This window comes from Sminthopsis crassicaudata, chromosome 1 (genome assembly GCF_048593235.1).
Source record: "Sminthopsis crassicaudata isolate SCR6 chromosome 1, ASM4859323v1, whole genome shotgun sequence".
NCBI classification, from domain to species: Eukaryota; Metazoa; Chordata; class Mammalia; order Dasyuromorphia; family Dasyuridae; genus Sminthopsis; species Sminthopsis crassicaudata.
The window spans coordinates 381,667,858-381,691,882 of record NC_133617.1 but is presented as its reverse complement, the minus strand read 5'-3'; the positions used below and the strand labels follow the sequence as shown (position 1 = coordinate 381,691,882).

Below are 24,025 nucleotides of genomic sequence, written 5' to 3'. Positions count from 1 at the left end.
CACTAATATTTTTTTAAATCCATATTAAAACTATCCTATGTTTATATTTCAGATTCAAGCAGATTAACAAAAAGACCCTATTAGGCAAAAATGTTCAAAGCAGTATTTTAATAGTAATTTACTGGAAACAAATAGTGATGACTAGCTAGAAATCTGGAGGCCTACCATGAAGAATATCAGATTGAAACAGCTAAAGAATCTGAAATTTAGCATATAAGCGATGGGGAAGCCTTGAATATTTAAAAACAGTGGAGTGACAAAATTAAATCAGGAATTGGGAAAAATAACTCAGCAGAGTACAGGTTAGGACATAAAATAGATGGAATAAATAAGATCACTTGGATTATTACTTTGATGGTTTAGAACATGGATATAGAAAACTTAAGTAGAATACTAGCAAGAGAAACATAAAGAATGGATGAGAGAAAAAATGTGAAGGAAGAGTACTTCAATATGAGGGATAACGGAAAGACAGAAAACAACTAAGACACCATCTCTTCCACATGTATAAAACGAAGAAATCATTCACTTCAGCTTTAACTTTAATTGAACATTGTCCAGGACCTAACCAAACCTCGCTTTTGGCAATAATTCCAAAACATTTCACATTCTTCTAGAATTTCCATTAACTGTTACTCTTATCTTTAAACTTAAGGGTAAATGACAAGACTATAGAAAAACAATTCAATGTCTTTTTACTGAAAAATATGCAATTAAACCCAATCCCTCCTTACAAAACACCATTAGGGAAAAAAAAAAAAAAAAAGATAAAATATATGATAATAAATATCTGATACTTCAAATGTGCCATTAACAATAAAAGGACTAAGCTGCAGCACCACCTCCTGTTTCTAGTATGTAATTTCAGTTTTGAGGGAAGAGCAATAATCAAATGATACAAGGTTAAATTAAAATATAATTCATACAAAAAACTGTTCTCAACAAGTCTGGTAAATATGATTCCATGGTCACTTCAAATGTCTCAAGTTATTGAATCTGTCCTATAAATACAATTTTCAAACCCACAGCTAAACTAATCCCAACTTCATTAAAAATAACTTTAGGATAGATTTCTGACAAAAATTAAAGTACGTCTGATTTGAAATGAAAATGAGTATCACTATGGTCTAATCCCATTTTAGAAGGTTTATTTTTTTTAATATGGCAGGACTAAGGTACCCTTTTATCATTTTCTATTAATTTTAGCACCTTTTCAAAGTCTGAATTAATAATAAGAAAAAGTATGCTATTATGACCATATGTGTATTATAGGAATTATATAGCATTATATAGCCTTATAGGTAGGGGTACAAAAATAAGCCAGTAAGAATAGAGTTGAACAATGACAATTTTCATGAGACTTTCTATAAAGAAAATTTGGAATGGTATTTAACAAGTCAAAATACAATAATTCCATGTAATATAATCTATACATACATGCATATAGGCCAACCTATCTACATATAGAAATACATACACAAATCAGCTGTTAAAGTTTAAACTGTAATGAGACTTGTAAAACATCATGTATATATCATTTGACAGACTGAGATAGTTTCAATACAATATGATGCTTTCATTGCAATAAGTCACAGAATTATTAACTTTTAATATTTAAAATTTCACAAAAAGGAAATCTGTTGCAGCAGAAATTATACACCCTAAACTTTCAAAAATATATATATATTAGCTCTTGTGAAATTCAAACAAGCAAATGTAAAATGAAAGAATATCTACAATTCTCTGAGCTACAACTTCAATCTTCTCCTAAAAAACAAGGACTGTGTTAGACTAAAATAGATAATTAGGCAGGAAAATAGATAGATGGAAGGATAAAAATTCTCAAGCAGCAAGAAACTTGAAAGTGAATAAAAATAAAACTACTAAGCAAATACAAATGTACCCTACTTTAAATGTCATTAGAGATGACAAAAGATGGCATGATAATAAGAATAAAAAGATTTTGTCTTCAATATATCAACCATAGGTACACTGTATTAGTAACTCTTGCTTTCTGTCACAGAAATTAAGGTACTCAGAGGAAGTAATATATTCAACTAGAAAATGGTGGACTTAACTAGAAAATAAAGTGCTATTTTTTTTTCAAAAATTTTAGCTAAAAATACCTATATATTTCAAATAGATATATATTAATGAAGAACAAACAATAAGTAGGACTATTTTTAGAGTAGAAGAACTTCATTTCTGAGGATGGCTATCCCAAAGCAATAAAAACAAAACTCCAATACCTATTCAGAGTTTATGGAGACTTAGACATCAAGCCTTACTCAGTCTCATTTATCTTTCCTCATTTTTTATTTATTTAATAAATAAATACATTTAATAAATAAATAATGTCACAACTTTCAGGATATTCCCTACTTACTCCCTCGAAGCCCTTATATTCTTATCTGGAAATATCGAACAGCAGGGGGGGGAAAAGATAGTATGCATCTGTTATTAATATTGAAATACAAAACTTAATTCTGTTTTTCCATTTTTTCCTTGGCATACTTGTATACTGACTTGAATCTATACATCTATATAGTGACAGCCAAAATATAGCTGCATCACAATGTTATAGCATATAATATTATATATCACAATGTTATATATCACATAATCTAAATTATAGTTCATTGTATAATGTATTACTGGATAATGATTGTAATCTAGGCTCCATGAAGTTTTAGATTGTTTCTTCCACCAAATATTTTAGAAAATCAGTTTGCATTGATACTCAAATTTAGGCTCTTATTTACACTGTCTCCCATAGCTTAATAGGTTTAAAAGTACTTTTAAAATGGGGGAAATGTTATTTTTTATTAATTTAAGTTAAACAAATTTTATAGAGACTTTAAAATACATCATCTGTGAATTCAATATGCTAATTTTTCCATGTAAAAGTTTCTTATATCTGTCACTACTACAGAGTTCCCTTTCATAACAATACACAAATAAAACTTTCATATTTGGCTCTGCAGTTTTTGCCAAGAACATCATTTTTAACTGAATACATGAGTCATAAACAACCTCAATTCATTTATTATATACCTATTATATGCAAAGGCACTAGAAAAGATAGTTTACAGTCTAGCAGATAGGGATGATAAAACATGGACAAAAACAAATTAGAATATAATATGTACATAAAAGAAGAATAATGAAATATAAAATTGGTGACGTAAAGTGAAAGTTCTAAAAAGGTGATAAGAATGCAGATATAGAAAACTGTAAGGCAAACATTCAGAAATAGGATCATATGACCTTTCAAAGATTCAATACATTGAGTCAATCCAAGAACGCATATTGCTTAGTTTAAAATAAGCACAATGTTTTCATAAGAATAACATGAAATATCCTCAAATTTTTTGACTCAAAGCACTGAACCTTTGAAAGTATATTATCTTATTATTATTAAACATGCTTTCAATAATTTGAAAACTCTCTCTTCCACATAAATATTTCTCAACTAGTCTCAACAACAATTTTTAAAAATGGCTTCCTTCTGGGCCTGAAACTCTAATCTTGATACATAGGATGTCATACATAATTTGAATATGTCTCTGTCAAATAATTACACATCTAATTTGTCTAATGTCTATATCCTTATAAGCATGTTTTCATTGGTATAGAAACTCTTAAAAGGCAAAGACTGTCCATATTGTTATTTAAAGTATAGTAAAATATGTGTATGTACACAATAAACACTTAAGTATTTATTAACATTATAATATAATTCCTTTGGTCTAGAAAGGACCTTTAAAATCATTTTATCAGATTTCCTTATTTTAGGGATGAGGAAACTGAGACATGAAACAATTAATCCAACATTAAACAGACATTTCTCAGGAGAAGTGGAGTAAACCCAGGATCTTGGAGTTTTAGTCAAGTGCTCTTACACCTCAACTATTCAGTCTTTCTTCTTTATTGATGATGCAAACAACTGAAAGTACCAATAACTGGATAAAATAAAGCAAATCTGTATCTCTAAAGCTAACTTTCCTAATATTAAAAATATACTCATAAAATGTGAACTCATCAGTTTACTTCTTGAAATATCAAGTACACAAAAATAATTTTCTATTTAATCTTACCAGTATCCATTTGCCAGACATACACAGAGCCATCTGAACAGCCAACCACTAGATAATCATCTGAAGGCCTCCATTTTATTACTTGGATGGGAAAAAGGTGACGAGATGCCAACATGATACATTTCTTTTCTCTCAAACTTAGAAGTCCTACAGAATGGTCACTGGCAACAGAGCAGATGCAGTGTTGCACTCTTGTCTAAAAAGGAAAACAAATCTTGATTATGCTTTAGAGCAATGAAGAATAATAATTATAACATTATTTGAATGAAGAATTAACTATATATTCAACAGTGCTAAGTCATAATATTCATAGCAATGAAAAATTATTGCATAATATATATACAAGTGCAACTGAACATTGACATATTAAAGAAATTATTTAATATTAGGATTAAAAGGATATGTAATAGTCTTACTTTTACCAAATGAATATTATATAGGTGAAGATGAAGAGGAAAAAAAACTATGTGCAATCATAAATCCTTTCTAGTGACCATTTTTTTTCCCTGCAACTTAATCTTTTAGACCTATGTATTTTCTCCAAACACCTTCCTAGGAATAATAAGCAACATCATTTTTAAAAACTACCACTGCTGCCATTCTAAAGGAGCCTAGAACTACAAAATCTAGGCTTCATTTTCTTTTATTTAAAATTTTATTTTTTATTATAGCTTTTTATATACAAAACATATGCATGGGTAATTTTTCAACACTGACCCTTGCAAAACCTTCTGTTCCAACTTTTCCCCTTCTTCCCCCCACCCCCTCCTCTAGATGGCAGGTAATCCCATACATGTTAAATATGTTGAAGTATATGTTAATACAACATATGTATACATATTTATACAGTTATCTTGTTGCATAGGAAAGATCCGATTTAGAAAGGAGGTAAAAATAACCTGAGAAGAAAAAAATAAAAATGCAAGAAAACATTAACAGAAAAAGTGGAAATATTATGTTGTAGTCCATACTCATTTCCCAGTATACTTTCTCTGGGTGTAGCAGGTTCTGTTCATTACAGATCAAATGGAACTGATCTGGATCCTCTCATTGTTGAAGAGAGCCACATCCATCAGAACTGATCATCATGTAGTACTGTTGTTGAAGTATATAATGATCTCCTGGTTCTGCTCATTTCACTTAGAATCAGTTCATGTATGTCTCTCCTGGACTCTCTATAATCATTCTGCTGATCATTTCTTATAGAACAATAATATTCCATAACATTCACATACCACAATTTATTCAGCCATTCTCCAATTGATGAGCATCCCTTCAATTTCCAGTATCTAGCCACTAAGAAAAGGGCTGCCACAAACAATTTTGCACCTGTGAGTCCCTTTCCCTCCTTTAAGATCTCTTTGGGATATAAGCCCAGTAGAAACACTGCTGGATCAAAGGATATGCACAGTTTGATAACTTTTTGGGCATAGTTCCAGATTGCTCTCCAGAAAGGTTGGATCCATTCACAACTCCACCAACAATGCATCAGTGTCCCAGTTTTCCCAGATCCCCTCCAACATTCATCATTATCTTTTCCTGTCATCTTAGCCAATCTGACAGGTGTATAGTGGCATCTCAGAGTGGTCTTAATTTTATGCTTCATTTTTAACAGATGAAATTATCATTATATAAGTTATGGTATATGAATGTGATGGAATATTATTCAATAAGGAACAATCAGCAGAATAATTTCAGAAAGGCCTGGAGCCACTTGCATGAACTAATGCTAAGTAAAGTGAATAGAACCAGAACACTGTACACAGCAACAATAAAATTATGTGATGCTCATCTGTGATAGATTTGGCTCTTTTCAACACTGAGAATAGTAATAAATTGGCTTCTTACTCTCCCACTTTTCAATCCCCACTATTCTCTTCATTTTTTTTTTTTTTTCCATATAGGGAGCTCTGGAAAATACATTTTTCAGTTAAATCATTTATTACTTTAAAAATATCTAATTTAAAAGAACTGCCTCAATATATTAATTTTACATTCCCATTATGATAACAAAGAATAAAGGAAAGACTGTCCTAGAAGTTTGTACCTAATATTCTTATACCATTAATCTAAAAAACAAGAAAATGAATGAATACAAAAGACCTTAATTCTGGATAATCCGCCTAAGAACTGTAATATTCTTCTCTAACATATAATGTTCTCTGGGAACAGGTTTTCTTGGGGTCTCTGGAGGCAGCCTTTGTTTATAATCACCCCAAATGCAACTAAGTGTTAAAGTCCAAATCCTTTATTGTCTCTTTTCAAATCTTATCTTCTTCCTTGGGCCCAGTTAGCTTTCTTAGAGGCCTATTTCCCTCCTTGGTTCCAAAGATCCTGCCACTAGTCCTTTGCCTCTGCCAGCTTCAGCCTCCAGCCAACACAAAGGTGGAAAATGGAATTAATCTGTCTTCTCCTCTGAGAGCTTCTAGTGGGCTTCTTTCTTTTTCGCCCTGAGAGCTCCTCCTTATATATCCCACACTAAGTATATACCAATCATTATATCACTAGGAAACCATTATTTGTTGTAGAATTAAATCAGTGCTAAACTAGATTTAACCACTAGTCTCCTCAATTCCACTGAGTACCTTGTTTCAAGTTCTGGCTCATAAGATCTCTTTGTAGGATCAGATCAATCATACCGAACCATGCAAAATTAGATAATTATTGTCTCTATCAATTCCACTGTCTTAGTACCTTGTAAGAATCCTAACAAAGAACAATCAAGTTTTGAAACATTAAAAAATAAATTACTAGGAAAAAATGTGTAGAAATTTAGTAGTGGCCCACAGCCCTGAATATATAAGAATTTGACTAATTTAAGATGTCACTCTTCTACTAAACCAGAGTGAGGAAAACTTTTTAATGATTTATAAAAATACAATTAAAAACAACATAAATAAAATAAATGTAAAATAATTCAGACAAAAGCAAAAATAAAAATAAAACAGAACACCACTATTTCAAAGGAAAGGATAAATCCTCTCCTTAAATAGAATATATTAGGCTTTATTAGGTTATCAAAAATAGATTACAAACTGTCTTGAAAATGTAATTGTATCAATTTCCTCTTTGTCTTTTTTTTCCCCCCCTAAGGTTGGGGTTAAGTGACTTGCCCAGGGTCACACAGCTAGGAGGTGTTAAGTGTCTGAGACCATTTTTGAACTCGGGTCCTCCTGAATTCAGGGCTGGTGCTCTATCCACTGCGCCACCTAGTTGCCCCTGCTCTTTGTTTTTGAGGCTTACAGATTTTGCCTATCTACTGGGAAACATGGAAATGTTTGTTGTTCCATAAGTATGTCAGCTTTTAATTTTTCCTAATTAAAATTCTCTTACACAAATAATCTATGGACTAAATATGCCATAATCAATATAATCAAAGAAATTTATAATCAGAATCATATGCCAAAAGAAAGAGATAAACAGATAGCCAATGTCTTTTGCCAATACTAATAAAATGTAAAAGAATAAAAAAATAAAAGTATGTTAACTGGATTTCCTCTAGAAGAATAAGAATCAAACAGAGTGATAAGACAAAAATCAAACCTGTACATTCTGTACTGATTCAAAGTGTGCCCAAAGTAATGAGATATCAGAGTCATTGATATAATATGTAAATTCAGGATTGACATGAAGAAAGTAATTATAATTTATATATATATATATATATGTATGTATATATATTTTATATATATTATAATAATTAGTACTAATACTAGTAACAAATCCTTAAAGTACTGTGTAAATAAGGGTGTTGTCCTTATGAAGAGACAACTTGTATCTACCACATGCCCAACAAATAGACAAAAGAGGAAAAGGCAAGATAGGGGAGCAGAAATCACTAAAGTTTTCAAGAATAAACTATTATCTAAAATGAGTAATCAAGAAATTGTAATAGGCAAATGAGAAAATACAGATCATATTCCAGGTATATAAAAGACAACAGCATAAAGTAACAGAGATGAGATACCAAATAATGAGTTACAGTAAGAAGATCCATCTGGGTAGACTATGGAGTATGTGGATGAAAAAATGCATATGAAGAAATGAAGGCAAAAAGAGCTTCAAATGACAAACAGAAGAGATTATATTTGAACCTACAAGTAAAAAGGGGCAACTAGAGTTTTCTGAAATGTTGGGTGACATGGTTATACTTGTGCTTCAGGAAAGTGCCTTTCACAACTTTAATCCAGCAAAAGCTAGATTAAAATGGGAAAAGACTTGAAGGAGAGGTCAAATAATAGGCTACTACACAGTACATGAAAGAAGTGAGGAAAGCCTGAACTAAGTTATTGATTGTGTGAGTCTAAAAACAGATTTATATTAGAGATGTGAGGTCAATCGAAATAATAAAATTAGGCAAGAGACTGGCTAAATAAAGAGTATTTAAGAGTAAGGAATTGATGATAACACCAAGACGGTAAACCTAAAAGAATGAGAGGATGGTAGTGCCTTTAAAATTAAATATACATTCAAATAAACAGGATTTCAGGAAAATGTGAATTCTACTCTTTATTCTTCTCTATTTTTAAAATTCCCCTCATATCCAGCAAAATGTCAATTAACAATAAGTCTAAAGTCAAGAAGTAAGTTGAAAGACTGAGCAAACAAAAAAGAAAAGACATTAAAACTAGAAAAATACATTAAAAAGTTATATGAGAAGAATGTTCAATATTTAAAGAAAAAGTTTACAAAACATCTACAAGCAATGCCACAAAGAAAAATGCAACTTACTCAAAAGTTAAACTAAAACTGCTACAAGAGATGAAGAGCTTCTTTTAAAAGTTTTTAACTGTTTTTATGAACAAAATTGGGGACACTAGAGGAAAGAAGAAAATAAACAAGAACTCTGAAAGCATAGAAGGAAAACTAATAGTTGGCGTGTGCACACATACACACACACACACACAGAGCCTACCAACAAAATCCCCCAAAATTAGAAAAAACCTGAGAGAAGATAATGACTCCATAACACAAGAAGTATTAAAAACAAATGAGTGAAAAGACCAAAATAGAAAAAAATATAAGGTATTTAATAATAAACACAAATGATCTGAAAAACTGAGTAAAGATTTAGTGATTTAAGAATCAATGAACTACCTGAAAGCTACAACCAAAAGAAGTGCTTATATATCAAATCTCAAGAAATCATAAAAAACAACCTAGATCTTTTAGAACCAGGGAACAAAGTAGAAATAGGAAAAAAAAAAAAAAAAACAACCTGTGTCATCTCTCAAAATGAAAATTTCTGAAACATCAATTGAGTCTCAAGATCAAATTTTTTAAAAATACCATAAGCAATCAGAAAGAAACCATTCAAGTCCTGAGGAACTACACAAGATCTCATAGAATTTCACGATGACACCCTAAAGGGCCAGAAAGCTTGGATTATGCTACTACAAGACATTTCTCTTTCACATATTCTAAAATCCAGAGGCAATGGTCTCTTCACCAGTCTTCACATACAACATATCTCAATTATGAGCCTTTTCACAGACTGTTCCCCATGATAAAACTCTCTTTTTCCTCTTCCCTACCTCCTAGTTTTCTAGGCTTTCTTCAAGTTTCAACCAAAATCCCATTTTCTATAAGAAGTGTTTTTTAGCCCTCCTTAATCTTAGTATGATCCTTCCTAGACTATACCCCATTTATAATATAAATTTCTTGTTTATAGTTGGTTTGCATGTTATCTACTCCCATTATGCTAATGAGCTCCTTAAAAAGCAGAGACTCTTTAACTTGTTTTTATTTGATTGGTTTTCCTTTTCTTTGTAACCTCAGAGTTTAGTACAATGTTCCAGCACACAGAAAGTGTTCACTAAATGCTTATTGGCTGAATTATAAGAAATCAAAGAGTATAAACTTACAATCAAAAATAATTTAACCAGTAAGATGGAGTATAAAACTATAGGAAGAAAAATGAACTTTTAATGAAACAGAAAAGCATTTCTGATGAAATATTCAGAATTGTATAGAAATTCTGATGTACAAAGATAGGCACATAAAAAGGGAAACATGAGCAAACAATCATAAAGAACTACACAAGTATAAATTGAATACATTTTGAGATGATATATATGCTTCCTCAAAACCCTGTCATCATGAGGTATCGTAGAAAAATTTTACTTAGAGAATGTGGGAGTAGTTCCATTGTTTTAATGATCTTAAAATAAGAATGAAAAAGGAAGAAAAGATAACACCAATGAAGAAGTGATGGTGGGGAGGGAGATGAAGAAAGGACAGGGAAAATTGCTTTACATAGTCAAGGTGCAAAAGTAGATGTCTCTACTAACAAGAAAGGAAGTATGGGAAAGCAAATGACACTTGAACTTCACTTTTATTTGAACTGCTCAAAGAAGAATATGAACACACTTGTTCAGGAATAACTCCACAGGAAAACAAGAGGTAAAGGAAAGACAGGAGGAGAAAGGGATTAGTCATAAATAAGTCTGACAGATATACAAAGGTGATCAAAGCTTTCTTTTTGTAATAGCAAAGAATTAGAAATTAAGGGGTTGACCATCAATGGGAAATAATTGAAGTTATAGTATATGAAATTGATGGTATACTATTTTGCTTAAAGAAGTAATTAAAGGGAATAGTAAGTTTCTTTGTTTCAAAGAAGTCTAGGAAGACATGAACTGAAAAAGTAAGAAGAGCAAAACCAAAGAACAATTTATTTGATAAAAACAATATTGTAAATACAAACAACTCTGAAAGACTGGGTAATTCTGATTAACAATGACATATCCTGACTCCAGAGTAAAGCTGAAAAAACATGTTTTCCATCTCCTGATTGGTAAAGAAATCAGAGCACAGAATGAAACTTTTTTTAAAAACATAACTTGGGCAGGAATTTGTTTTGCAATATTTTATGATTTAGATTTTTTTATGTTTGTTTTTTCTCTTTCTCATGTTGTCAGGAGAGAAAGATTTTCAATGATTTTTATAAAATGAACTTCTTTCATTCATACATCAAAACTTGTTTGTTCAGTCATTTCATTCAGGTCCAACCCTTTATAACCCATTTTAGAATGAGGAAACTAAGACAAACAAGTTAATTGACTTACTATCTGGTTACACAGATAGTAAATGTCAGAGGCTGCATCTGAACTCGGGTTTTTCTAACTCCAGACTGTAACTCTATCCATTAAGCCACCTATAAGTGCTAAATAAATATTAATCATCAAAGTATCTGTTTAGAAAACTACACTTTATTTCAACAATACTAACCTTGCCAAAAAATATGCTTACAATTCTCTTTCAGTAATTTACTCAAAAGTCTACTTCCATACTCATTTGATGAAGACCAGGAATATTAAATTTGATCTCTTATTTCATTCACTATACTGGGATCTAAATGACTTTTGATCATTTCAAAAATTAAATTCACCCTTAAAGGGCAGATGTGTCATCATCAAAAATAGCCAAAAGTATGACAAAATTGAAAATAATCTACGTTTGCTTGTTGTAGCAAAAGCAGTGTTAGAATAATTTTATCAAAGATGAGAATATGTTTTTTCTTTAAAATATAGATATCTCACTGCTACTCCTTTTAGTTAGTTAGTTAAAATATTTTTATGCATGATCTGATTATGTCTTAGATTAACTAACCTAAACAGCTAATATTGAAAAATAATATAATATATGGTAAACATAGCCAAAGTAAATTTGTGCTTAGATTCACATTACCAAAGATATTGGCCAAAGATACCTGAGCCAATGAGAGCTGAGTAAAAATTTGGAGAGTAAATGAATATTATTTGTATTTCATAAGAACATTTAAATTTTACAAATCCCCTAAAATGGAATTGTTCTTTAGTTATTTTTTTAAGTCATGTCCAACACTTCATGACCTCTTTGGAGATTTTCCGTCAAAGATATTAGAATGTTTGCCACTTCTTTAGCTCATTTTACTGATGAGGAAACAGAGGAAAACAGGTTAAGTGACTTGGCCAGCATCACATAGCTAGTAAGGGTCTGAAGCTGAATTTGAACTCAGAAAGAGGAATTTTCTTGACTCCAGGTCCAGCCCCCTTAATCACTGTGCCACTTAGTTGCCCAAGCTGGAAATTAGATGCAATTCCCTTCTAAGATAATAATTCTGGATGAATAGGAAAAATGTTCAGTTAAACAAAAAAAAAAAATTTTAATTAAAGAAAATGACTGCTTTCAAATAAGTGGAAGGTGCTTTAGAGTTAAATAATCCATTCCTTTTATATGAGGAATCTGTAACCCAAATAGCCAAAGTGACTTGCTCAGGGTCACAGGCAATTAGTTGTGGCAGGGATGAGATTCAAATATCCTGAGTCCAAATTCAGCCTTCTTTCCACTGCATCTGCTTCATGTTCTTTCCTCCTGTGGACCATGTTAACATATTGGTGATATATATGTATATATGTATGTATACATATATGTATATATGTATATAGATGCTATTACATTTCTGTCTCTTGGAGCAGCCAAATGGTTTGCCTAACTTAATCTTTATCCTTCTTTGGAGAAGTGTACATATACATATATACACATATTTGGCTGTGGCCTGACATACTTGCATTTTCATAAACTCATGGAGCCCTCTTCTGGATGTACATTTAGGGACAGGCTAGTGAGCTTTAGTGATACACAGATTCTCTTTGCCCTTCCCCCTTATCCTCCCTGCCTCCCACTCAAAAAAATAATAAAAAAAATCAAAAGAATAAATGAAAAGAACAATTATTTTACAACCAAGTATAAGCAATAAAATCCCAATATTCTTCCAACAGTAAAGTCTTGGTATAAAATAGCTATTGAAACCATTACATTTTTAAACTTTTAATTGAATAAATTACAGCAATAAAAAAATTAAATTTAATAATTTTTCATTGCTAAATGGGAACTGAGAAAAATAGAATTAATGATTTAAATCCATACATCATTCCAAAACAATATCAAAACCATGCATTTTCAACCAAACTTCTTAAAAACCTCTAAAAAAGTTCTACTGCATCACATTACCTTAGTCACCCCTTGACAAGGATATTTCAATGCACTGAAACATCTAGATAACACATGGCAAGCAGAAAAAGGGAGATTTGGAGATCTCTGAATCTCTTCAAGACCCCCATATGCCTTGTCCATTCCTACTTCTTAACAACCAAGCAATACTGACAGGAAACATGAAACTATTCTAATTAAATCCCCCAAAAGTTCATGTTATCTAAATCTCTGCTGGTCTCTCATTAAGGCAGAGCAAACCTTCCCTTGAAGTTCAATTTGGTTTCTATTATACCACATATTAGCTAATCCAAACATTCTTTCTCTCCTCAAAGCTCTCTAATGGAAGCTCAAATAATCAAGCCCCACAAGATTCCTCTCCTTTAGCAGAAGATCTTTACTAAGAAAACTCATGAATTGATTTTTCTAAGAATAAGACATTCTAAAATAAGCTCTCCACCATGATTCAAACCCACATCTAGGTCTATGCCAGTTTTCTCCTCCTAATTTCTAGTCTCAAAGAATGATGACTCTCCTTTTTACCAAGTAATCCTTCTAGTAGAACCCTTGATATTATATTCTCAAATCTCTATGACCTTTTTCCATTGATCAGTCTCCTCCTAGATAATGGTAAATATGTTCTATTTGGGTCCATGGCTCCATACAGCTGCTAAAATTATCTAAGGCACAAAATTATTCCCTAGCTAAGGGGGGAAAAAAAACAAAAACAAGAGTTGAATAGCTTTTTATAGAACTTACAATAAAATACAAATGCACATATAAAGACATCAAGCAACTCTCAGAAATAAAGGCCTTTTTTTCCTTTACCAATAGTTTTATATTGTTTTTGGATTGTAGACAAAAAAATTACAATTCTCTCTAAAGAAGTGAAAATGGTACAAAAAAATGCCATGAAGAGCTGTGTGGCAGGTATAAGTAAGCAGACGGCTTAATAACAGAGAGAGAGTAAGAGAAAATACCCAACTAATCCTGCTCTGCTATTCTAATGAAAGGATATGAATGTAAAGACCCCACAGAAGATGATAATGACAATGATGATGCTGTCTGTTGCTGCTGCTGCAGCAGCAAAAGCAAAAAAAAGTCTCCAACTCTCTGGGTAGAGCCTTTCTGACAAACTTATATGGAGACATGAAGGAGAAAAGGGAAAGTATTAAGCATTTATATGGCACTTACCATGTGCCAGGTGCTGAACTAAGCACTTTCATCTCATTTGATCCTCATAACAACTTTATCAGATAGAATTTCCTCAATAGTTAAAATGAGGATAATAATATCCCCATTTTAACTATTGAGGAAATTGAGGCAAAGTTATACAAATTGCCTAAGATCACACAACTAGTTAAGTGTCCAAGGTTGCATCTGAACTCAGGCTTTCCTCACTCCAGGCCCAAACCTCTATCCCCTGGGCTACCAGATGGCTCAAGGACAAGACACCTGCAGAATATGTGAATTAATGAATTGAGACCTACATCAAGGGAAGGAACTTCTACACAGATGAGATCATAGATCCATTTAAGATTTTAACAGCCTTTTCTGAAATGCAGTATGCATCAACCAATCAATTAACAAATATTTATGAAGCACCCACTCTGTACCAAGCAGTGTGAATCAATAAACCAGATATTGGGTATACAAAAGCAAAAGCAGTTTCTACCTTTAAAAGACATCACATGGGAGAAACAACATGTAAACAACTAAATATACAAGATAGCAAGTCAGTAAGTCAATAAGCATTTATTAAGCACCTACTATGTGCCCAGCACTATGCTAAATACTAAGCAGATAAAGAAAGGCAAAAGGCAATATCTAACTTCAAGGAACCCAAAATCTCATGGAGGAAACAACATGTAAGCAACCATGCACAAATATACAAACTAGAGACAGAATAACTATGAAATAGCCAAGTGAAGGAAGACATTGGAATTAAGAGGGATTGAGAAAGAATTTCTGTAAAGGGTAGTATTTTATCTGGAACTTAAGGGAAACTAGAAAACCAGGAGACACAGATGAGAAGGGAGACATGCAATATTGGGAAGGGATTTAAATGTCAAAACATTTCATACTTGATTCTAGAGGTGACAGAAAGCCACTGGACTTGAAAGAGGAGGGATAGATCAAAGTGGGAAAAGACTTGGGGTAAGTAGATCAACCAGAAAACTATGGCAACAATCCAGGTATGAGGTGATGAGGACTTGTACCAGTAACTGTAGTAATAGAAAAAGAAGAGTGCATTTTTGAAATAAGTTGTGAAAGCAGAAACAACAAACAAAATTGGAGGTCTCTGATACTACAAGAGCTACAGAGGGGTCAAGAAGAATAAAGCCTGAGATTTGACAATTAAGAGTTCACTGGTGATTCTAGAGCACTGTGTTAAGGCAAAGAAGATACAAAGACATTAAATGAAATAATCCTATCTAGGGAGGTTATATTCTAACTGAGAGGATAAGAAGTGCCCATGTAAGTACGTACAGAATAAATATGAGATGAATAAATATAAATACTACAGTGTTAGGATTAGCAGGTGAGAACTCAGGTTGTCTGGACAGTGACAAGGTGAGAACTCAGGTTATCTGGACAGTGACAAGGTGAGAATTCAGGTTGACTTGACAGTTCTGTGGCTCAGACCTTTGGTTCGGGCCTTTAAAGGGAGTTTACACCTTAGGAATTCTAGGAGGAACAAGATCATTGGTTGAAGTGGTTCTTCCCAGAAGCCCTTGCATTATCCCACGCCTATTCTCTGGGAGGATAAAAAGAGGCAACATTGAGCCGGGAGAGCAGTCTGGACTGGGGAAGGACAAGAACTGGAGGAGATTCAGAGCCAGGATTCAGGAAGAAGAAGAGGCTGGCTGGAGGCTCCAGAAGCCTCCCAAGAAACCTGCTCATAGAGAAAAAGATTATACAGAAAAGAAACCTCCTCCCAAAGAAGGATTACAACTGAGAGACGATCAGAACTTTACACTACAGAATAAATTAAATACAAGGTTATTTTAGGGAATGGGCAGGAAAAATCAGCAACAGTTCTGAAGGCTGTGCTTATGCTATCTTTTAGGCAGAGAGGGCTCCTGGGCAGCAGAGGTAAGGACACAAGCTCCCTGCATGGAAAATGAACAGAACAAAAGATGAAAAATGAAAGGTTGTGCATGAGGAATAGAGAGAAAAGTACTTTGGCTGAATTCCAGTGTTAAGAATGGGAAATCATGAATCAGAATTGATTGATAAATTAGACCAGAAAATGAAGGACTTTAAAAGCTAAACATAGGAATTTATGTGTAAGTCCAGAACCAGTGGAATAGGAGATGACATACATGGTCAGCACTGTATTTAAGAAAAATCTCTTTAGCAATGGAGAATGAACTGGTATAAGACAAAACTTACAGGAGGAAAATCAACCATTGCAATAACCTAGGTATGGGATGACAAGAGTCCTCTGAGTAAAGACAATGGGTTGGATGCAAAACATATGGTAGAGAAGAAAAGGCAAGATTTGGAAACTGGATATATGCAGTGAGGGAAAAGGAGGAGTTGAATAAAACTAACAAACAAACACCAAAAACTCTTTTATCTAATGGGGAGAAGGGAAATAAAGTATCCACAATGCCCTTTTTTCAACTTCAATCACTATCAAAAGTTATCACACACAAAAATTCTTAATCAAAGATATGATTTTTAAAGTTAGAAAGTGATTTAGGTCCAACATTTTCATTTCACCAATTAAAAAACTGATTCCAAGACAGAACAAATTGTTTTACCTAAAATATCACAAAGTAGAAAAAATGGCATCTGAATTCATTTTTAAATTCTGAGACAAAGTTCTTTCCACTTACTCATGCCTATTCTACTGCATTTAATCTGAACCACTAAAATAACCTAACTTGGATCCTCACTTTTTCCTCTCTATCCACTGTCACAAGCCCTGGCCAGAATAGTTTTTTCTAATGTATAACTCTAAAAAATTAGTTCACTGCTAGAAAACTATCAAATGTTCCTTAGTGTTTCTCAAATAAAATTCTAGAACTACAATATCCTTATCTTCCTTCTGAGTCAAAAAAAATAAAAATAAAGTATGTTTAATATCATCTTAAAGAGCTTTTTGTTATAGCTCAATTATTTGAATTAATCCACGGGATAGACTGGGATAATCCATGGGATAGATGTTCTTTAATCATTTCAGTCCTGCCTGACTCTTCATGACCATATTTGGGTTTTTTTTGGCAAAGATAACAGAGTAGTTTGCTATTTCCTTCTCTTGCAAATGAAGAAACTAAAATAAACAGGATTAAGTGACTTGCCCAGGGTCGGGCAATTAATAAGTGTCTTGAGTCCAGATTTTAATTTAGGAAGATGAATTTTCTTGTACCAACTAGCTAAATGGAAGACATGAATCACTAATTAATCAAAATATTAAATTAGCCAAAATAATCCAAATACATAAAATTAAAAGATTCTTTATGTTTTTAATATTATGTAATGTGAAGTAAAATTATTCTTTCAAAAGGAAAAAAAGAATCTCTACAATCTTCATGTATAAAGCAATGTTCATGTGTAAAGCAGTACAGAGGAAGAGAGATATATTAGAAATCACCTAACCTCTCTAGCCCTGTGTTTCTTCAACTACAAAATAAAGAAATTATACAATAGTTTCTCTAATGTTCCAGCTTAAAATATGCAAAACTACAGTAACTTGAACATTAAAATACTTCCATAACTCAATTTTTTTACATTATATCAGGTAAGGGATATACCCAAGGTAATGCAACCAGCATGTACCAAAAATATGACATGAACCCATGTTTTCCAAATTTCTAGATCACCTCTCTATGCACTATATGATTCTGCCTCACACTCAAAAGAAATTTTTTTAAAGAAACTGACAATAGATATGAAAAGGTGCTCCAAATCACTAGGATCAGAGAAATGCAAATTAAGGCAACTCTGAGATACAACTACACACGTCAAACTGGCTAAGATTACAGGAAAAGATAATGCTGAATGTTGGAGGGGATGTGGGAAAATTGGGACACTGATACATTGCATGGAACTGTGATTGGATCCAATCATTCTGGAGAACAATTTAGAACTATGCTCAAAAAGTTATCAAACTGTGCATATCCTTGGATCCAGCAGTGTTACTATTAGGCTTATATCCCAAAGATATCTTAAAGGAGGGAAAGGGACCTATATGTGCAAATATATTTGTGGCAGCCCTTGTCATAGTGGCAAGAAACTGGAAATGGAAGCATAAAAAAGTAAAATATGGGATTGTCAAGAATAAGCTGTCCCCTTCTACAGATATTCTAGTTTGGCATGTGACTTCAAAAGTCTAGAAGATACAATCTTTGGGGAATTTGAACAAGCATATTCTGTGTCCTCATCAGAACTCAGCTGCTATACCCTTGAGGGCAGAACATACACTATTGAATAAAAAATATAACTAAGGAATTATGTGTCTACATCAGCATATATACTTGTTTTTCTATTTTAAGAAGAGATTTAAATCTGAAATAGAATACTGAGAGGCTATCTGACTTGCCCAGGGTTACACAGCCGAAATGGGACTTGAGTCTAGTTCTTTCTGATTGTAAAGTCAAATCACTCTCCACTCAAGAAGGCTGTCTTTTATAAGATGCAATAAGCAAAAAATGTCCTCCTATAATCACTAAGTTTATAGTGATGAACCTCTGAAGCTAACTACACTAGTGGATGGACAAAAGATAAGAGACACACAGGCCACTGCTTGGTTTCTACAGGTAGGATTTGTAAGAGCTCAAACTCCTTTGGAATAACCTTTGAAAATCCATTCACCTCTAACTATAAAGTATTAAAAGTAGCACTCTGTTATAAGTATTATAATTCGTTATACTCATTCTTGATCATTAAACAAAGGGAGTAAGTCTGATGTAATAGAAAGTATTGGAATACCTGAGTTCTACATTTCACTTTGTCATTAACTGAGATTGGACAATTAACCCAACTGCTTGGGACTTCATTTAATTTGCAAAAAACAGGAGTCTAGATATGATAATAATGAATCATATTTATATTCCATTTTGTAATCTACTTTCCTCATAATGACTATGAAGTAGTAGTACTTAGTATAAGTATAAGTACCTTATAATTCTTGCCTCCTGGGTGGCAAGACTCCAGTTTCTTCTCTCTTATAATTTAAGTAGAGGTCTTACTCCCAGATGACCTATTCTTAGTATTTTATAAAACATCCTAGATATATTATCAAGCACAATGAACTCCTACTTCATGCTGACCAAAGTCAAGGAAATCACAAAAACATTTCTCAAAAATTGTCCCCACTAATATACAGTGAAACAATATAGGGAAAGGAGGAAAAGAATTGCATAAATGTCTTATAATTTCATCAAAATTCATACAAAAATAAAGATAAATTTTTTTTAAAGATATAAAACAGCCAAAAGAAATCTAGCTAAAGAGAAAAAAAAAAAAAAACAAGATCTAAAGATGATAAAGACTGATCAGTAAGTATGCTAAGGGAAAAAAAAAAAAAATACATGGTACTTTGATTAAGATATACTGGGTCCAGCAGACAGATTTTATATCCCACCAAAAGGACAGTGTCCAGTGCAAGCAGCTCCACTCTTTAGATAATTGCCAGGTGATGTGGAGAGATCCAGAAAGTGGCGAATGGAAGGGACCATATAGGTTAACTGCTTGGGGCAGAGGGTTTGCTTGTATCTCTACAGATGGAGCAGGAATTAGATGGATGCCAACGAGTCGTATTCACCTTGCTCATTGCAGAGAGACAGAGCAGATCCTTGAAACGAAGGAGAAGACTCAAGAAACATCAGATGGCTCCATTGCTGACTATGCCCACCATGGAAAGAGCATGGCAGTTATGGCAATTGATTCCTGGACATCAAATATCGTTAATGAGACTGATGCAGGACTTCAAAACCCTCAGGAATCATTGGATTCTCTGAGACATGATAAGACTGCTATAGGATTTGAACACCCTCAGAAATCATTGGATTCCCTGAGATATACAAGACTGTCGCAGAACTTCAAAATCTGCAGAAATCATTGAATTCCATGACACATGATGAGACTGTTCCAGGACTTCAAAAACTTGCATGGATCATTGGATTCCCTGACACATGAAATATTGGACAATGGATTGGTTTTGGACTATCTCTTGGCTTCTGAAGAAGGCATATGTGTGATTGTTGTTTACATACCCTCTTTCTAGGACTTCTGGAAATCTTTTACAATATCATGTTGATTCATATTGTTTGTTATATTACTACTTGCATGTACAATTCATATTTATTACACCACATTGAGCCTGCACCAGCTGTGGGGAGAGTCATCACTACTAGCCTATGCTTTATTGCTATGTGCTTGTGTAATACCTCCCATACTGATGTGTTTGTGTATACCTATTTCTAGTAAGACCCTTCAGCCCAGAAACCCGCTAACAATATCTGGTTTGACTCTCCACTTCCTTTTGGTGATTTTCATCTCTCTTCCTGATCAGTCAGGGGGGGATATAATCACCTCTTTTTTGAGGTTCTCACCTCCCTGAGAAGTCAGGGAGAGCATGACCACCTGTGTTCTAAAATTGTAAAAAGTGGGAGATATAGAGCTGAAACTCCGAAAAGGTACTTGAATCTAAAACAGCAGAACACGTAAGGTTAATTACTTACTCAATGTGAAATAATGGTTTATATATATATATATATATATATATATATATATATATATATATATATATATATACAGAGAGAGAGAGAGAGAGAGAGAGAGAGAATGTTATGTGGTAATCATAGATAAGGATTGGAGGGCTGAGGGAGAGGGTCAGAGTCTCTCTGCCGCAGCATGCTCAGGAAGGAAGACTTTAGGGTCCAGATTCCACAGCCAAGGATCCATTTTTGACAAGCCACTTAGCAGCTTGCCTGCCTCCTTTCACTTCTCCTCCTAAAGACCAAGGAGTATGACTGATGCTGACTCTGACTGATCCTGAGGCCCTCCAGAGAGCTAGTCTGGACATTACAGTACTTCACACTGTTAAAATTAAAACTCTGCATTCTCTCTGCTGACATACATGGTGGTAAATAAACTACACTAGTTTAAAAAATAATTTCTAGATAATGATTTTACATTCTTTAAAAAATGATTTTTTTTTCAATTTCATGAATATTTTTCCTTAATCTACAAATAAAAATTAATTTACTTGTCTTTGGAAATATGATTCAAAAGAAAAAGTGACTACCATGCTAATTGTGATCTCTTATAATCAACTTACACTGCAGTTTTCAGGTGGAACAAGTAGTTGAGTAATCTCTCCACCATGCACACAGAAGATATGCTTCATTTCTCCAGAAAATATATCCCAGATTATGACAGAAAAATCTACCCCTCCAGAGATCAAGTATCTTTGGTCATAACGAGCTGAGACCTGATGAGGATATAGTAAACATGTAATTTTGTTCCGATGACCTCGAAGAGTTCTGTGAGGTGGCCAACCTGTAAATGAAATTTTTTTTTAATGAGGTAGAAATTCAAGTCTTAAAGTTTTTCAACAAAAACTAACACAAAATGATTTATTTACATGAAAAAATTCTATTTAAAATTTATAAAGCACTATTTTACTATTAGTCTTATTTTTAAAATTTAAATGATTCAAAGAAATTAAGTTGTAGATTCTACATATATACTAAAATCTTTATCTATTGCTTTTTTGTTGCACTAATACAAACACTGATTTAAATTAACAGAAATAAAAACAATTAACAAGAATAGCATGCCAAGTCTGGTCAACAAGCACTCATCAAGCACCATCTGTGTGCCAGGCACTGAATAAAGAACAGGGTACATACAGAAAGGCAAAAACAGCCCCTCTTCTCAAAGAGCTCATGGTCTAATAATAGGAGAGACAACAGGCAAATAACTATGTACAAACATGAAGGATAAATTAGAGATAATCTCAGGAAAAATACACTAGAGTATGAAGGGAGATGAATTCTTTGTGGAAGGTAGGATTTAAATCGAAACTTAAGAAGTCAAGAAGCAGAAACGAGGAGAGAGAGAATTCCAAACATTCAAACATTCGGACAACTAGCGAAAATGTAGAATCAAAAAAAAAAGAAGAAGAAGAAGAAGAAGAAGAAGAGCAGTGTTTGGGGCAAAAAAGAGCAGGAAACCATTATCTCCTGGCCCACAGAAGATATGGAGAAAAGTAAGACATAAGAAACCTGGATAAGTAGAAAGGACGGCAGGCTATGAAGAGTTTTAAAAGCCAAAGTAAGAATTTTATATTTGATCCCAGATATAATAGGGAGCTTCTGGAGTTTATTAAATGAGAGTTCACATGATCAGACCTGGGTTTTAAGATAAACTTGACAAATAAGGGAAGATAGCCTGCAATGGAGAGAGAGCTGAAACAGAGACACCAACCAAAAGATTATTACAATGTTCCAGGAATAAGACAACAAAGGTAAATCAAACATATAACATTTTATAAACATCAATATGACACAAAGCTTTAAATATGTCAATATGTGTTTGCTTTTTTAAAAGATATCTAATAATTCTTCTTCAAATATAAGATCATAAAACTTTATTTCAGTACCTCTCCGGAGCATGTGTTCTCCTTGTAGCAGCTGGACTATAGCAGTTTGTGTTGCTGGCACAATAATTATGCTTCCATCTTCACGACCACAAACTAGTCGTCCATGGGATGGGATATACACACTAGCTGTAACTTTCAAAGGTTCACTGCTATTAGGAACTAAACTTAGTTGATCTATAATACCAGCAGGACAAGGAGTGAGTTTACCAAAGGCCTCTTGTAAACAAATTGAAGTTGTCATTTTCAATCCTACAGGTAAGTTTTGTTTAAAAAAAATAAAAAGAAGAAAAAAGATAGTATTTGAACATACAAAATTATATCAAAAATACTTATTTGTGTTTTTTATTATGTAGTACTTAAACTGCCACTACCTTCTGCAGCTTCCTCTTTTTCAAGTGTGTCTGGTACATTCCAAATACACAGTCTTCCTGAAGAGTCTCCCTGAATAAGTAGCTTATGGAAGCATTCCCTACGTCCATAAAAGAATCGAGTAACAGGAGGGCAGATAAACAACTGTGGGGGGAAAAAAAAATAGATATTCATTCAGATTTTTCTGCTACATGTTTAATGTGTAATAAGCATTCTTAAACATCAGCAACATATGCTTCAGATGTAGATATTAATCATTTTTATTTTGAGGAAAGAATACAAAATACATTATAGGCAATGTATTTGTATCATTCATGATTTTTTTTTAATGACATTGATATTAAGTTTTAAAGGTCTGAAAAGTAATTTCTTCACAAAAACGCTTTAAGACAGGTAGTACAAATGTAGCCCAAAAAAGGCATTATTATGACAAGCTGCTATAATATCTAAAATTGTGCAATGATATTTAAATTAAGCACAAAATTAACCATTAATCATAAAATTTCTGAGGCTAACGGTTTTATAAACATTGATTAATGGATGATCCTGACAGCTACTAGTCAGTTAAAACTTACTGTTTTTAATCATGTATATTGATTTTTCACAAGAGTTCTCAAATCAACACTAAATTAACAAAAACTTCTCCATTTTTAAATAACCACTGTGATATAAACATTAAATTTTAAGATGGGCCCTATGATTTCACTGATGTAGGGAATTCCCAGATAAGCAAATGCCTTCTATGAATTCAAGTTAGCACTGTAACTGCAACTTATAAAGGTTACCTACAGAACTGAGAAGTTCCCAGGGTAATAGCCACCATGCATGAGAGGCAAAATTTAAACCAAGATCTTCCAAACTCCAAGGCCAGCTCTCTCTCCACTATACTAAGCTTTCTCTTATAAGAGATTTGGGAGAACCCTAATTATAGAAATAAGAAAACTGAGTACCAGAGAGCTTAAATTCT

The 24,025-nt window shown here is 33.0% G+C and overlaps 1 protein-coding gene across 3 annotated transcripts in view; it reads right to left on the bottom strand.

The window, feature by feature from the left end:
• Nucleotides 1-24,025, bottom strand: part of WDR7 (WD repeat domain 7) — a 472,816-nt gene that overhangs the window by 396,570 nt on the left and 52,221 nt on the right. For all 3 annotated transcript variants that reach the window (XM_074279428.1, XM_074279427.1, XM_074279429.1), the window contains exons 10-13: nucleotides 23,061-23,202; nucleotides 22,690-22,938; nucleotides 21,364-21,584; nucleotides 4,098-4,293 (exon numbers count right to left, since the gene is read on the bottom strand). In XM_074279428.1, the coding sequence (XP_074135529.1) occupies nucleotides 4,098-4,293; nucleotides 21,364-21,584; nucleotides 22,690-22,938; nucleotides 23,061-23,202 (808 nt within the window). The remainder of the gene's footprint in view (nucleotides 1-4,097; nucleotides 4,294-21,363; nucleotides 21,585-22,689; nucleotides 22,939-23,060; nucleotides 23,203-24,025) is intronic.